Source organism: Aaosphaeria arxii (assembly GCF_010015735.1).
Source record: "Aaosphaeria arxii CBS 175.79 unplaced genomic scaffold BU24scaffold_1, whole genome shotgun sequence".
NCBI classification, from domain to species: Eukaryota; Fungi; Ascomycota; class Dothideomycetes; order Pleosporales; genus Aaosphaeria; species Aaosphaeria arxii.
Genome location: NW_022983474.1, coordinates 5,470,198 through 5,485,417, shown reverse-complemented (window position 1 = coordinate 5,485,417; position 15,220 = coordinate 5,470,198). Strand labels below are relative to the sequence as shown.

At 48.6% G+C, this 15,220-nt stretch overlaps 8 protein-coding genes across 8 annotated transcripts; 4 read left to right on the top strand and 4 right to left on the bottom strand.

Annotated features, from left to right (window-relative positions):
- Nucleotides 1-1,188: 1,188 nt before the first annotated feature.
- Nucleotides 1,189-2,649, top strand: BU24DRAFT_43551 (Aldo/keto reductase). Its single transcript, XM_033530099.1, has 3 exons — nt 1,189-1,842; nt 1,904-1,922; nt 1,988-2,649. Exons 1-3 carry the CDS (start codon nt 1,327-1,329, stop codon nt 2,452-2,454), a joined length of 1,002 nt encoding a protein of 333 aa, XP_033390692.1. The 5' UTR covers nt 1,189-1,326; the 3' UTR covers nt 2,455-2,649.
- A 1-nt stretch (nt 2,650) lies between these two features.
- BU24DRAFT_43552 (uncharacterized protein) lies at nt 2,651-3,310 on the top strand. Its single transcript, XM_033530100.1, has one exon. The coding sequence runs from the start codon at nt 2,790-2,792 to the stop codon at nt 3,267-3,269; it is 480 nt and encodes a 159-aa protein (XP_033390691.1). The 5' UTR covers nt 2,651-2,789; the 3' UTR covers nt 3,270-3,310.
- Nucleotides 3,311-4,458: 1,148 nt separating this feature from the next.
- On the top strand, nt 4,459-7,273 carry BU24DRAFT_43543 (amine oxidase catalytic domain-containing protein). Its single transcript, XM_033530091.1, has 7 exons — nt 4,459-4,874; nt 4,928-4,942; nt 4,996-5,305; nt 5,356-6,407; nt 6,467-6,642; nt 6,710-6,911; nt 6,975-7,273. The coding sequence occupies exons 1-7, from the start codon at nt 4,678-4,680 to the stop codon at nt 7,186-7,188; spliced, it is 2,166 nt and encodes a 721-aa protein (XP_033390690.1). The 5' UTR covers nt 4,459-4,677; the 3' UTR covers nt 7,189-7,273.
- On the bottom strand, nt 7,258-8,222 carry BU24DRAFT_363586 (uncharacterized protein). The gene is made up of 3 exons (XM_033524213.1): nt 7,967-8,222; nt 7,766-7,909; nt 7,258-7,675 (listed from the first exon to the last, which is right to left on the bottom strand). The coding sequence occupies exons 1-3, from the start codon at nt 8,024-8,026 to the stop codon at nt 7,418-7,420; spliced, it is 462 nt and encodes a 153-aa protein (XP_033390689.1). The 5' UTR covers nt 8,027-8,222; the 3' UTR covers nt 7,258-7,417.
- Nucleotides 8,223-8,261: 39 nt separating this feature from the next.
- On the top strand, nt 8,262-9,993 carry BU24DRAFT_43513 (uncharacterized protein). Its single transcript, XM_033530066.1, has 2 exons — nt 8,262-8,568; nt 8,636-9,993. Exons 1-2 carry the CDS (start codon nt 8,505-8,507, stop codon nt 9,979-9,981), a joined length of 1,410 nt encoding a protein of 469 aa, XP_033390688.1. The 5' UTR covers nt 8,262-8,504; the 3' UTR covers nt 9,982-9,993.
- Nucleotides 9,920-10,939, bottom strand: BU24DRAFT_417995 (uncharacterized protein). Its single transcript, XM_033526864.1, has one exon. It carries the CDS (start codon nt 10,653-10,655, stop codon nt 10,005-10,007), a length of 651 nt encoding a protein of 216 aa, XP_033390687.1. The 5' UTR covers nt 10,656-10,939; the 3' UTR covers nt 9,920-10,004.
- An 845-nt stretch (nt 10,940-11,784) lies between these two features.
- BU24DRAFT_488573 (uncharacterized protein) lies at nt 11,785-12,978 on the bottom strand. Its single transcript, XM_033533559.1, has 3 exons — nt 12,573-12,978; nt 12,437-12,516; nt 11,785-12,372 (listed from the first exon to the last, which is right to left on the bottom strand). Exons 1-3 carry the CDS (start codon nt 12,806-12,808, stop codon nt 12,101-12,103), a joined length of 588 nt encoding a protein of 195 aa, XP_033390686.1. The 5' UTR covers nt 12,809-12,978; the 3' UTR covers nt 11,785-12,100.
- Nucleotides 12,979-13,595: 617 nt separating this feature from the next.
- On the bottom strand, nt 13,596-14,692 carry BU24DRAFT_339413 (uncharacterized protein; the record flags this gene model as incomplete). The annotated part of the gene is made up of 2 exons (XM_033523178.1): nt 13,596-13,902; nt 13,953-14,692. 2 exons carry the CDS (start codon nt 14,690-14,692, stop codon nt 13,596-13,598), a joined length of 1,047 nt encoding a protein of 348 aa, XP_033390685.1.
- Between the last annotated feature and the right edge of the window lie 528 nt (nt 14,693-15,220).

Sequence of the window (15,220 nt, the reverse complement as noted above, 5' to 3'; positions counted from 1 at the left end):
ACGTGGTCCTTGTCTGGGAATCCGGTGCGACCAAACTCAATTGCCATGGCGTCAAGTGAAACTTGTAACTCATCGATAGACTTAATACTCAGTTCAACGATGCATTCAACATCAATGAGAGCCTACTCTTTACTCTCAAACAACGTTTGCCATGAGACTATATGTCTTCCCATGTCGAAGTAGTGCTACTGATACTATGAAAGGCGTAGATGTCCTTAGAATATGTGAAGAGCATTGCAATCTAGCTATTAAGAGTCAAGAGCTAGAGTGATCTTGAAGAGTATGATTAGAATCGCCGTAACATGTGGGGCTTTCAGGCTTCTCTCTTTCACAACTAAGACACAACAGTAGCAAGCTTGTGCCAATGGGCGATGCAACATGCCTCTGCAAAGGGACGTATCACGGATATTAGAATCAAGAGAGTTTATGATGCATGGATAGCCTGCAGAATTGAGAAAAAGTTATTCTTAGCCGACACTTAAAAAAATATTCTTACTACAACGAAAGGGACATTGTGACAGTCATCAACTCCATTGGCTGGTACTATTCCACTTGCATCAGAAATCTTGATTTCATAGTGTATCTGAAACCCCTTTCCATCACCTCACGTTCCGAGTCGTTAGTCTGCCTTGTCATTTCAGCAAAACAATGCGTAATACGGTACAATAGGATCGGTGATGTTATTCGTGCAGCTGGGAAGTCGCTAAAAGGATCGTAGATTGAGATAAATTAAGGCGCCCAAGGGAGGTCGAGGTATCATCCACCTACGTTTGCAGGCTTATTTACTATAGAGATGTCTCTACGTTTGCAAAGTCAGACCTACGCGTGTTAGCATAAGTGAGTCAGCTTTCATGAATTGTATTTCATTTTCATGGGATGATGACGTTCACCACATTATCGCATAGAAATCGACACCTCTGCATAGGCAAGTCTGGATTCTGGTGTAAGACTAATGTTTTGCGCAATTGTAAATACTATCTGTTATATTTATTTTATGTTGCCGACCTTCATTTTCACTGCCATCGGACGAAAGCACGACATTATCGCGAAAAATGTCGAGAATCGGAACCAATCCGAGTTTAAATTCCGAGAGTGGGTTAGAATTACTGGAAGTGGTAATTCGTAGCTTACCTATACCTAATTGATCCCAAATGTCCCTCAATCATGCCGTTATCATAACCCCGCTATCGGATAGCTCTCCAGTTATATATCCAACATTTGTCGTACATCATCACTCTCTTGCTTCACGTTAATTTTCTTCCCTCTCAATCCTCGCCCTCTCACTAAACTACGACACCCTCGCACATCCCCTCAGAACCCCTCGTCATGCCTCTCGTCGCGCAGAACCCCAAAGACCGCGTCATCCTTGGTCTGATGACGTTTGGCCCCGATGAAGCTGCCGGCGCCCGCATCACAGACTTCAACGAATTCACAAAACACCTAGACTATTTCCAGCAGCAGGGCTACAATGAAATTGACACGGCGCGCATGTATGTCGGCGGCAAGCAAGAAGCCTGGACCCGGGACGCCAAATGGAAGGACAGGGGCTTCACGCTCGCGACCAAAGTGTACCCATACGAGCCCGGCGTGCACAAGGCAGACAGACTGAAGGAGCATTTCGAGAAATCATACAGCGAGCTTGGAAGCGAGCCTGTAGATATCTTCTACTTGCACGCCCCGGACAAGTCTGTCCCGTTCGCGGAGACACTCGAGGCTGTCAACGAGCTTCACAAGCAGGGCAAGTTCGTACAGCTTGGTTTGAGTAACTTTGCTGCATGGGAGGTTGCGGAAGTATGGAACATTGCCAACGAGCGTGGATGGGTAAAGCCGACAATCTACCAGGTTAGTGATCAGATCAATTGTCTATGATATGGTCTACACAGTACTGATCAAGTAAAAACAGGCTATGTACAATGCTATCAGTAAGCTACCACATCTCGAAGCTATTGCTATGACGAACATTTACAGGGTTACTGACTTTAAATAGCACGCGCCATTGAACCCGAGCTCATTCCCGCACTCCGAAAGTACAAGATTGACCTCGTCATCTACAACCCTCTAGCCGGTGGTATTTTCTCCGGTAAGATCAAGTCAAAAGCCATCGTACCGGAAGAGGGCCGCTTCTCCGCGACTGCATCTAAAACCGGTCAAATGTACCGTGAGCGATACTTCAAAGATGCAACATTTGAGGCACTTCGCATTATCGAGCCCGTTGCCGAGAAGCATGGTCTCACACTGCTTGAGATTGCGCTGCGATGGGCTATTCACCACTCTGAACTGAAGACACGCGTCAAGGGTGGTAACGATGGAGTCATCATTGGAGTTTCGAGCTTTGCGCAGCTCGAGAGCAATTTGAAGGATTTGGAGAAGGGACCTCTGCCAGACGATGTGGTCAAGGCATTGGACGATGCCTGGTTGGTCACGAAGGCGACAGCTCCACCCTACTTCCGATAGTTTTGAATATTGTTAAATGATCGCCAAATAAAGGCACATAAGCATATTTGAAATTGGCTACGCAAGAAAGTGAGAAAATCAATACCACCATTATCAGCCACTGATGTACCCCGCCTTCGTTGCCCAGTAAGCCACAGACACAACAGCTCGCAGGTAGACCACGCCGACCTGGTTTTTCCCCAGCTGAGCTGCCTGAGCACATGCGTGAATAAACCGCCTTTCCCGTACAGGCACGGAAGCCAACCACATATCTACATGGGATTCCCGCCCTAGGTCTGACTAGATTCCGATCACCTCGTACGTCGCATTACGGGAAGAATTCGCAGCCAACGATCATGCCATCTAAGCAACGCCAAACCGCCAACAAGCTCGTGGAGGCGTTCAATGCATTGGACGTCCCCACCATACTTTCCTTGCGCACCCCTAACTGCCTTCGGACAATTCTCCCTTCCTCTTTGAATCAGCCGTCCTCTAACAACGAGGCCTACCTCGCTCAACTCAACCTGATGAAGACAGTCTTCAGGTCTTTCCAAGTCACAGTGAACGATGTGATTGAAGGAATTTCAGACACGGACGGACGTGTGAAGATCATCATGTATGTCAGCGCAAGGGGGGAGACGCCAGCTGGTGAATATAGAAACGAATACGTCTGGAAGATGGGGTTCGATGAGGATGGGGAAAAGATCAGCGAGTGGTCTGAATATGTGGACGCCAACATGGCGAGAAACTTTTATCCGAAATTGATGGAGGTCGTAAAACGGCAGAGAGAAGAGGATGTTGAGAATCTAGAGCAGAAGGGTGGTGATGTGAATTGACCGAATAGTCACCACCAATCTAGTTGGATTCGGCTTCGATTGGTCGATCCATTATGTGTGCTGTCCGCGATGGGGGAATACTCAAGGAAAATCTGTGCATGTTTCATGGGGTCCACGCCTCGGAGAAATTCTTGCCCTCCAGCACGTCATAATGTATGTACCTGGACGGAGAGTGTATGCACTCCATGCGAATCTGTTCGGCGACCTGGATAATTCTGATGCGGGTCTTGATCAGGCATGGTATGCGAGTTAATTATAAGTTCATACAACAAGCTAACGGGAAGTACTAGACGCTTTATGTCGACAGTATGTCCATCCCGTGCTCTTTCAATAATTCTTGTTGTACATACAAATCGTTTCACTCGTCTATGCTATGGTGGAGGCAACATGAAACGTTTGTCACGTTCAATTCGAATCAAGACATCTATCAGCCCAATGGCCATTTTTGCAAAGTATCGACACAGATCATTGCTAACTTTATTTTATAGTTGGAAAACCAAATGTAGTGTCTCCGTCCCCAGTAACAATATACGGTGGCGTCGCGGGGGTGAAACGGGCCGGGCCTTCGTCGACATGATTTAATGCACCCAGACAGGTTGATAAATCCATCAGAGCTGCTTCCAAATAAAATCTAGAGCCAGCGTATACGACTTGCAATGAATTTTGAGACTTCTACCAGCTAGTTTGACGATTCTCTTTCCTAAGATGTGGATCCGATATTCCGTGTGGCTCCTGGTTACGCTGCAGCCACCCTTGTAAAGATGTGACATAATACACATCCTGCACCAATATATATTAACCCGGTCGTATCTGTTGGCAGCAGAGATTCTCCCAACCAGTCGCATCTAGCAGGCAGCGCCCTGCATTCGCGTCTTTGACGCAGCTGAAGTGAAGTACAAGTCCGGTTTCCTGGTTAATGGCCTGGAGATCAGCCCTGGGGGTCCGTTGCACTGGAAGACAACATGGCATCCCTTACCCATCGCAGATCGGCCGGGGTATGATTCCTTTACGAAGATTCATTTCACGATGCTCATTCTTTGAAGAGCTTAAGGCGTGATGACCTGAGAATAACTTGTGGCTTCTACGCCCATCTGCGCAATGCCTGTCGCGTTACGCAGCATTGCGGCGTGGATTCGCCAATTGAGCAAGTTGCATCTCCGTTCTTCCCCCTGAACTGTGCCTCTATTTCCTTTCTCTGCTAAGCTAAGCGCAACATAAGCGCCACATCCGATGTCTTCACAAATTGGGGCGGTTTTGGGAGCGTAAGATGTGCTTATGACCTTTGAACAATGAGGGTATTCTTCCTCAAATCTTTTGAAAAGTGGGGCTCTGCTCTCTTAAATGCGGAGAGGTGCCCACCTCCTTGAATCTTTCTCTTTATGCTGTCAATTCGATTGCGACGGGTATCATGAGAAACATTCTTGCTTTGGTGGGCTTCACGGTGGTTCACGTGGTTGCTGCTCAAAGTCAGCAAGGCTCTGTTGAACAGCCAACCATCACAGCACCCCATAAGAACCCATGGGCGACTCTCTCCGACGAGGAATCTGCAAGCGTAGAAGCTCTCCTTCAGCAGCGACTCAATTTGACCGGCAACCAAGGAAATATGTAAATGCACTCTCTTCAGAACTAAAGTACCTGGACTAATTCATCAAATATAGCCAAGACAGCTATGTGTAGGCCATGAGAATCTCAAAGACAGAACAACTTCGTACTGACGAATGAACAGCTTCCAGATAAATCTCTTAGCGCCAAATAAATCTGATATCATCCCATTTCTGGATAGCAATTCCACCCAACTGTCGAGACACGCCAGGGCAACAATTGTTTTCGGCGCCTCTGATTCATGGCAAGAATACTTAGTGGGACCTTTGCCTGCGACCAACTCAACAAAGGCAATACCATTGACATACCCATTTCATAACTCTCAGCCCGGAAATACTAAGGTTCACCCGTTGTATTACACTGCGGACGCCGTTCAATTTCAAACTCAATTTGGCACTGACATTGAAGATATCACTAAGGAATTGTGGAATACAGTGAGTGCAACGCAACAGAATATGATGAGATATCTACTGATGGCTTTTAGACATTCGCTGAAGGAGGACTTGCGTTACGTCTCGGGACGCCATTCTGGGAAGAAGATGGCCGTGTCATAGCATGGGCTGCCCTAGTTTCTACACCACAGTCAGAGATCAGCAGTCCCACTGTGCTTGCTCTCGGAGTCACAGTCAAATTTGATCTCACCGGCCGTGAGTGGGGAGGCTGGAAAGCAGTAGGCTGGTACTCTCGAGGCCAATACTACGACAGTACAGAAGAATTCCGGGATGCAGTTTTCTCCGCAGGATTCGACAAACCTCCCCCAAGCGTCGATGGAGAATGGGCGTCAACAGATAAGCATGGCGCTCCACTACCTCTTGACGACCTCTCACCCCCCATATCCGTGGCTCAAGAGAAACAGCGATTTCAACTTGACGCAGCTGAGAACTATATATCATGGATGGACTTCTCCTTCTTTTTTTCGACCTCAAAAGACCTGGGACTCTCGCTGTTTGATATCCAATACAAAGGAAAACGGCTCTTCTACGAGCTGTCTCTCCAGGAAGCTCTGTCGCACTATGCGGGCTCAGATCCATTCGCCTCGCAAGCAACTTTCCTCGACACAGGAGGAGGTATGGGAACCACACTGGCTACGCTTGTCCGAGGCTACGACTGCCCCTTACATGCAACCTATCTGAACGCCACTTTCTCCGAAGGCACAGCCTCAAGAACACAAGCAGATGCAATTTGCATCTTCGAATACGATGCCGGATACCCCATTCGCAGACACTTCTTCCCGCCGACGTACACAAGCGTTGCGAAGAATATCGTCTTCACTATTCGGACTGTCGCCACTGTCGGCAACTACGACTTTCTGATCGAATACAACTTCTTCTACGATGGTGCTATCGAGGTGTCGGCTCGAGCTTCCGGCTATATATCCGCTGCGTACTGGGAGAACAATCCGGAGTATGGATTCCATATACACGACTACTTATCCGGTTCCTTGCATGATCACGTCTTGATGTTCAAAGCCGACCTTGATATACTGGGCGATAAGAATAGCTTGCAGAAGGTTGAGTTTACGCCGATCAGCGTTGAGTATGTGGCCCCCCGTAATGAATCTATTGGAAAGTCGCTCGTCTTACTCATACTGATAGGTACCCTTGGTCGAAAGGACGAGTGCACAATACAATGAAGGCCACCCGAGGCTTCATTTCCGACGAGTCTGATTCCAGCGTGAAGTGGGCAGACAACGACGCAGCCATCTATGCAATCGTGAACAAGAACACCCCGAACCGCTTCGGGGAGTTTCCGGGCTACAGATTCAAGCGAAGTAAGTTGTATCCCCTGGCTGCGTTGATACAGACATCAGCAGTGGGCGCGATGTTAACAATATGCAGGCGCTGGCACATCACATCTCACAGTTAAAAACTCGACCAACGTCCCCAAAGCCGCAAACTTCGCGACTCACGATTTCTACATCACAAAGCAGAAAGATACCGAGCCACGAGCGACTGATCCGAACAATCAGTTTGCCCCCGAAGACCCACTTGTGGACTTCTCCAGGTTCCTTGACGGTGAATCCATCGATCAAGAAGACATGTAAGTAACCAACTACTACAGCCACCATAACATTTCTTTTTCGGGCTTGCTGACGCGAAGCAGTGTGTTATGGTTCAACCTGGGTATGCATCACATGCCCCACACAGGCGACTTGCCGAATACCATGTTCACAGCGGCGCATACTGCTGTGAGGTTTGAGCCGCTGAACTACCTGGAAGGTGATCCTTCGGTCGCTAGTAACCAACAGGTGCGAGTCACGTACAACGAGGATGGAACTGAGGCTGGTAGAGAGGAGTTTGGCAAGGTTACTTCGTAGCATGGTCAGGAGGAGCTATGATGGCGGATATGCGTATACTGGAGCAATAATAAGAGTGATGTACACAATGGTTGGATTGGATCTTAGGAATATATAAACATTAAATTCAGATCATCATATTGGGTAAACATATGAGTAAAATGTCCGTGATCACCGGAAAAAAAGCAACCTCAACAACTCCCTGACGCCAACCCAGAATTTGTTGTCATTAGAAGCGCGACCGCTCCGTCTACTTCGATTCCTCGCAGAACTTCTTCAGATCTTGATTGAACTTTTCCCATCCCGTGGCGGATTGTTCCCTCATGCCGTACCACTTGGCGAGAGCTCCCTCGCCCATTAAGAAAGATAGAATGCCGGAGAACTCCTCCCATTGGGAAAATGTGGTTCCGCCTGGAGTGGTCTTGCTGGGTTCGTAGCTGAAGTTGTGCTCGCCGGTGAAGACGCCAGGAAGGCTTCCTAGCCAGCGGAAGCGGTTTGGAGAATTCTCCTAGTAGACAGTCAGTTTTAAAATACATTGCGATGATTGATGATGGGAAGGATTAAGGAGAAGATGGCTTGTGCTTGAAAGTGTACGTACGATCAGTTTTGGCGTGAAGCTCATGGGTTGGAGCTCTAGGATCAACTTGTCGCCGACCTCGAGCGGCTTGCTTGGGTCTGCCGGCTTGATGGTCTTGAAGAAGCCATCAGGGTGGTAGTTTGGTATTTGTTGCCAATCTAGGAACTGGACGGGTTGTTAAAGACTATGTAGGGCTTGAGATGGTAGCAATAGACGGCGTACCTTGGCTCGAACAACCTCTGGGGGCGCTGCAATCTCGATCGTTTTCTTCAAGCCAGGCATTTTTGCGGTCAGAAATCAAATATGACCTGAGGTATTGTGATGACGGTTGGGTGTATAGTATAGGTAAGTCACGTAAGAGACACCAACTCGAAGGGAGGCGCGAAACGTAGATGATTGAGTTTGTTGGAGAGTTTAGTTATTTCTGCAATGCTAACAAGCAGCTGCAGTAGTAGCCTTATATACATTTCCATTGTCACCAACGCAACCTTTCAACAGTCATCCATAGTGCTGACGAGAAGAGATACGCAAATGTCTCTAGGATGTATTGGGGAAGGTCGAACCGACCCCTCAACCACAAAGTGCCAGGATACTCGCGCAATCAGCCGCAAAGGGATTAACGCCAGATCCTTTCATACCATCATCGAACACCTGCGCTTCCGAAGGGCACGAAGACCGGTCAACGCAAACCGAAATAACTCGTCCGCTGCATTGCAGAAACTTCACTGGTCGGAGATGGCCTAGCTTAAGTAAATAAAACATGGTAAACGTCGGTGGAAGATCAAAAGGCTGTTCTACATGCCGTAGGAGGAGAATCAAGTGTGGTAAGGTCCAGGCCTCCCATCTACAGCAAGATAAGACTGTGAAATTGACACAAGATCAATGCAACAGACCAAGCCCGTCCGATATGTGAGAGATGCCGTAGACATGGTTTGGCCTGTGATGGACCCCGAGATCTAACAATTGTCGAATGGCGAACCCTGGAGCCGGTGACCACAGCCATCAAGCCGGGAGGACCTGCATTTAGAAGACTCCAAGGTTCGATCGACATACATATACCTCGCTTTGCGACGCCGAGCATCAATGAACGGGAGATATTCATAGCTTATACACGCCGCAAGCTGCTTCCGAATGGCCCGATCGACCTAGGCCTGCAACACATGCAGCTTAGTGAGGGTTCCCATACCCCCGAGCGAATGTCCCATCTAGCTAGCCTAAGTATGGCCTTCATCGTCTTCGGTACACAACATGGGCAGCCTGCTATTGCCCATCGCGGATACGCCATGCATGCGAGAGCCTTGAATCAACTCAACTCGACATTGGCCCACCCTAAGAATCGTGCTCGAGATGACGTGCTTCTAACCGTTGCTACTCTAGCCGTAATGGAAGGTCTTGCCCCAAGCGGACCGAAGAACTACTTGAAGCACATGGTTGGGCTTGAAAGGTTATTAGAACTTCGTGATCCCCAATCACTTGATACGGTCGAAGGGAGAGCCTTGTTCAGGGCGATCCGTCATTTCCTGCTGTTCGCAGCTATACGATCACGCCGGCCATCGATTTTAGCAAGACCGGAGTGGAAGGCATTCTCAAATTCCATCGCGCCAGAAGATGAGATCTCCGAACTGGGTCTTTGGCACATACTAGCGGATTGCACGGTGCTGATTGCAGAGCTTGAGAAAATGACCCCTTGCATTTTCGGTATGGCGCAGGATACGAGTGTTCTATACCAAAATGAGTCCATCCGATCAAAAGCCTTAACACTATTGGCATTGCTTCGAGAATGGAAGATCGAATGGGATGGCAATCCGATGACTCGATATCCTGAATTGCCCGTACCCTCGGACCTTAACTTCGAAACAGCTAGGGACTGCAATGCGTATCCTTTTCAAACAACTTATGATTTCCACAGTGTACGCATTGCAACGACTTACATGTTCTACAACACAACTCTCCTATTCATTCATAAGGTTCTCTCATCTGTCTCGGACCAACAGATTGAACCTTACAGTGCAATCGCTTCAGAGAGGTCGGCGGCTCTTGAGATATTGAAATGCATTCCCTATTATCTTCGACAGGAGTCGCGGTCTCAACTACATCACTCACCTCTGGTGCATTGGTCTTTATCGACAGCATGGGCAACACTTGGTAGCAGTGACTCTGCGGAGGGGAAATGGATGATGGATATTTTGAGATCAAATTCTAACGATATCGTCGCAAAAGGCTTATGGACAAAATGACGATTATTCTTCATTACAAAATATCAAACCACCTCGTTGGAAGTTTCAACCTGATCCACAACAACAGCAACCTTCTCGTCCGCCGTCTTCGTCTCTACCTCTTCATCCGCCTCCAACCCCTTCACAATCGCCGGCCCCCTACGCAGAAAATTGGAATCGCCCACAGGCTTGAAACCAACATGCATGTACACCGCTCTAGCATACGGCGCACTCTCCAGATACATGGGCGTAACAGGCTCGGTCGCATCCGCCTGCTCGATCGCCCAATCCAACAATCTCTTCCCGACCCCTTTCCCCTGCCACTCCGGCCACGTAAACAGCGGCGCCAGATACCAATGTTTCTCCCCCGCCAAAATCTCCCTCCGCACATCATCCCCCTTCTTCATACTCCCGTCCCACGCCCCGATATCCGTCCCCGCCCACATCTCATCAAATTCCTCCTGCGTCCACACGCCGCCCTTCCAGCCGTAGAAATCGGCTGCCGACGCGTGGTTAAGCACGTTCGGCAGCCATGAGACCGGACCTTGCCACCCGGCGACTCCGGCGATTGTCCCCGTGGGGAGATGCACAGCCTTGATCCAGTGCACATGTGGGAGCTTGAAAGAGGGCAGGATGCGCTTGGTCAGGCGCTCTTCGCGGATCGCCTGGGTGGGTCGCATTTCTGGCGGCTCCATCTTTGACCACCATGCTTCGGGGAAGGCGGTGTAGAGGCCTTCGACCTGTTTCGAATTTGTGAGCTATGAAGTGTGTATATAGTTCTTCTTTATCAAACAACGATGGGCAAAGTATGTAGAAATGCAAGTGTGAATGAGGGGTCAACTGAAAAGGAAACGCACGATCTTCGGCGCATCCTCCTCGGTGCAACGCTGTATTTCGATATCCTCCTTGCGGATGCGGGCTTCGGGCTCTGTAGGCATCGTCTGCGGGATCCCGCTCTCCGCCACTGGGATCTTGATGAATGCTGCTTTCTGCGCCATGTTCCTTTTTCTATCTCTTTGTGCTTTTTAACTCTAGCTTTTCGTAGGTGAAAATGTGATATCTCTCGGGATGTGATTTCTCTATATTAGAAATTCCCAGGCGTGCAAGATCGCGAAAATGAATCTTTGTGTATATCGTGTATAGGTATTGTCGTAATGGAAGTTGCGGGAGTTACATGGGAGTTTATCGTCTGTTGTCGTTATTGATGTTGCGAGCAGGCAGCTTGATATGGAATCCACTTGTAGTTAAATAGCTCGGTCGCAATACCTAGTCGAAATGACTCATGTACATACATGTCCATCACAACAGCGATACGCCGAAAATACGGTGTCTGATATTGCATGCCCCCCAAATCGCCTCGTTTGCCTTAACTTTCATTATTTCCCGTTGCTGTGGAGAACGCCGTACAATGCCGGTGTTATATAGATAATCACTTTGGTATGATGCTTTCACGAAATCTACCCCGCCATATAATGATGTCGGAGTTCATCCAGCCTTGCGACCGGCGTTCGGAATGGAATGAATGATAGGCATGGCTGTTGAGAAAGGATTCTTCATGTGATGGGCTTACATGCTTGCGCATAAGTGCTGAGGTATCTTACACGCACCCAGGTATATGCACCATTTGTATTAATTGTATGGTCCAATCGTGGTGCGATGGGTGGGTTGGGATGCGAGGCAAGGTGAGGGGCAGGCTTCCTATCAGATCCCTGGGAGCTGCAGGGAACGTGTGGAGCTGGTCTAGGGTGTAGAGAGCGGGCGGGTTGCTTAAAACGATACACGTGGTACAGGATACTCGTATTTTTCTATCAACGTTCTCGATGAGGAGGATAGGTTTTTGGGTGATGTTGCAATTATTCAATGAAAGAATTCCAATCGAACCACGCGGAATACCTTCAAGTATACAAGAGATAGCCGTCATCTCAATCCTATCAACCAAAAATGTATATTATATAAGTGCAAACGCACCTGTCAGCATGATAGTAAATGACGAAACCGTCTGTAGGGGAGACCATTCAATTCATAGGATATCTTGCGGTAACAATGAAAGCCGAACGCCCAATCTCTAATACCTTTGTCACTCTTGTCGTAATCACAATTCGTACACACTGTGCCCTGCAACAGTCATATCTTCTCACGTTTACTTATCATTGTTCTTCTCGTCCATGCAGATGCAGAGAGCCGCCATGAGTGCCATGTCAACGCCAGGTGCAACCATCAATGCGTACGTCTGTTGGCCGAAGAAGATATCCTTCCCACTGAGAAGCTTGCGATCGATACGTGCTACTATCAAGCCGCCCTGGCTCTCGTCTGTGATATCGGCGTACGTATCGAAGAAGTTTCCAGTCATCGTCAACTTCTCCTGCTTGCCGTTCTTGGATGTGAACGTTCCGTGGGCTTTGCTGCCGAAGACTGTTTGCGCGCGTTAGTGTCAGGTTCTTCACTCCACGTAGTCAAATAGAGATGGCTATCTTACAGGCGAGCGTGCTCTTGACCTCCATGATTTTATTGTCGTTGGGGTCTAAGACTGCATAGGTGGTATGGAGGTGGAAGTGTCTACTCCATCGTTAGCGCAAAGCCCGATATCTCCATGGCGGCACTACTCTACGTACTCTTTGCAAATGTCAAACAGGTGGGTGCCATCCATTGCTCTCACGGTCTTGCGACCGGAGATGGACATGACCTTGCCCTCGACTTGGAATAGTGGAGATCCATTTGTGAGTTTAATGCTGAAGCTGTCACCACTTAGGGACAAGACTTTCTCCTTCAATACCAATGTCTCTGGCTGGCGAGCAATGAACTGGTCAAAGATTCCGATCGGCTGGGGTACTGGTGGTAGTGCTGACATTGTTGTAGCTAGGTAGTTATGCGTGGTTGGATGGCTGACAGTAGGTAACTGATTGCAAATCGGTTCTGGGGTAGTGAGATAGCGCCAGAACTTCCGATAATGTGTTCCTGCGAGGATTTATCAATTTTGGGAAGAGAGGCGGGAGTTTTATGTCATAGGGATGAGTGGCCACCGACATGGCTGAGTCGTGATTCATCGCCCCCCATTGTCTCAGGCGCGCCGCCCATGCCTTCCCACTGACGTCCATTGCTAGCTGGCTGCGCCACACAGACCACCGAACACATCTCTGTAATGATCCTGTTGTCCATATCAAGATTCATAGCGGTGCTCGACAATTAAATCCTTCAAATGCGTAAGAAGGCAAGGCCTAGCGAGAGATTATATACTTGGAGCAGTGACCAGTGCAACATGACCCCCGTCGCGATTGATCCTGCACTTTGCTGTCCACCTGTGCCTACATCAGAGGGGTGTTTAGAATTCGAAAATTAGACTGAGATTAGCTCTTCCATCTCATTGACGTTCATCATCTCCACTTATAAGTGGACCTGTAAAAGCTTGTACAGGCTAATATGCACAGCTTCATTCGATCCATCATGCAATGCATGGGCAAGCGAGGCCGCTAGACGTCGCATTGTAGTTTCCACATTGCAGTTTTCGCATTGTAGTTTTCGCATTGCGGTTCACGACACGTACAGACATCCACATGCTTCTTTTGAATCAAACAGAATACCGAGGTAACGAGTCTTCTAGGTGCTCGGGAGAGGTTTCGTCGGCGCTTCATCGGTTGTCAGTCATTTTTCCTTCCAGCCCCCAATGCTATGGCGTACCTATCGGACTTCCCATAGCTATCGATGATTTCCGTCATCTCAAGAAACTTAGTGCGAAAAGAACCACGCACAGTCCAATTCTTCATCTGTCGAATGTGTTCTTCGTAAATGGGATTGATGAGAATTCCGCCGCTTTGATCATTCATGGTTATGATAACAGAGCCGGGATCATATTCCCATTTGATGTGAAACGAGGTGGAGTAGGAGGAGGCGAAATCATGAAAATTAATCTCCGGATGTTCAATCAAGTAGCTCCTGACTTTCGGCCTGCGTAAACTTAGCACCCTCGCCTCACAGTGGCTAGGTAAGCAACCCACCAAGGGATTCGGTCTATCCAACATGGATGTGGTCGTTCCAGCTGTAGTTTTATGGGCCTCAACCATTCTGGCATCTGCTCGTACGCCTGTTCTGTCCGAAGGACCTGCCACTTCATGAAAGTGCTCATGACATAGTGAACAGCCACCTGCTTTGGCAATGTATTGATCTCTGTGTAGCTCCTTATTATGTCGCCAACCACCGCGCTCGTCTCGTCTACCACACGATTAGGTCGTCCGTCGAAAAGTGCGCTGAGGTTCGGTTTGTCGGGGTAGCTTTCCACTCGTCCAGGTGTACTCCAAGCATACGCCTCCCACCGGCTTTCTACGAACGTTTGCAATATTTGGTCTGATAGACATGTCGGGCTAGTATTCAGCGGTATCGCTTCGTAGGGGGCAAGCTTGTCAGTTGCGCCTGCTGCGTCCGCGTCTGGAGGGTTCTGACCATTCCCAAGGAGTCGAAGCTGTAGCGCAGCTTTCTGGACACGAAGGTGGTCGTTTTCCTCGCTGATCGCCAGGAATCGGTTGTATAAGTCGGATTTCTCACGCGTGGATACTTCAAGAGCTTGCGTTAGATGGGCGACTTGGTCATTCAGGCATTGTATGTTCCATTTCGTTCGCTCTCGCATCGCCTTTTGGGACTTCCGGTCTCGTGCTCGTTTCCGTTCGAGAGTTTCGTATTCCGGATTGTTAGTGGAATTGGTTGTGGGCGATGTAGTGTCGCTAGGTGATGTGGAAGCCATAATCGCTGGGTAGCTAGGTCGTCGGGCCATGCCCTGGAGTAGAAAAAGTGGCCAGCTTCTAGAAGGTTATCAAGATGAACTGGAGAATAGGTAGAGTGATAAGCAAAGAAGTCGCCTATGCCGCAATGCGGTGCAAATGTGCAATGTATATTCAATTGATGCGTTTAGAAAAGAAAATGCATATGTCTAGAGGATGGGAAAGTGGGATTTGTATCTAAATATGTAGATTATCTTCTCGATACCTCATCAGTATGGGGTGAAGAATGGGTTCTGAGAGAGACGGCATGACGATGACATGGGGGATTAGATATCTGGGGTTGTGGGGGAGGGTGGAAGGGTTAACCAAATCCGACCCACCCCGGCTGCCCCCGCACGCCCATCCTCGAAGACTACGTAAGTAGCTAGGGCGTAATGTACCTATCATTCACAAATATCGAGAACAAGTCAATTACTAAACATTGCGCTACTTGTATTCAGGGTGAAGGAATGTCACCTATCACCGTTCACCTCCAGCTGATGTCGTCCGAT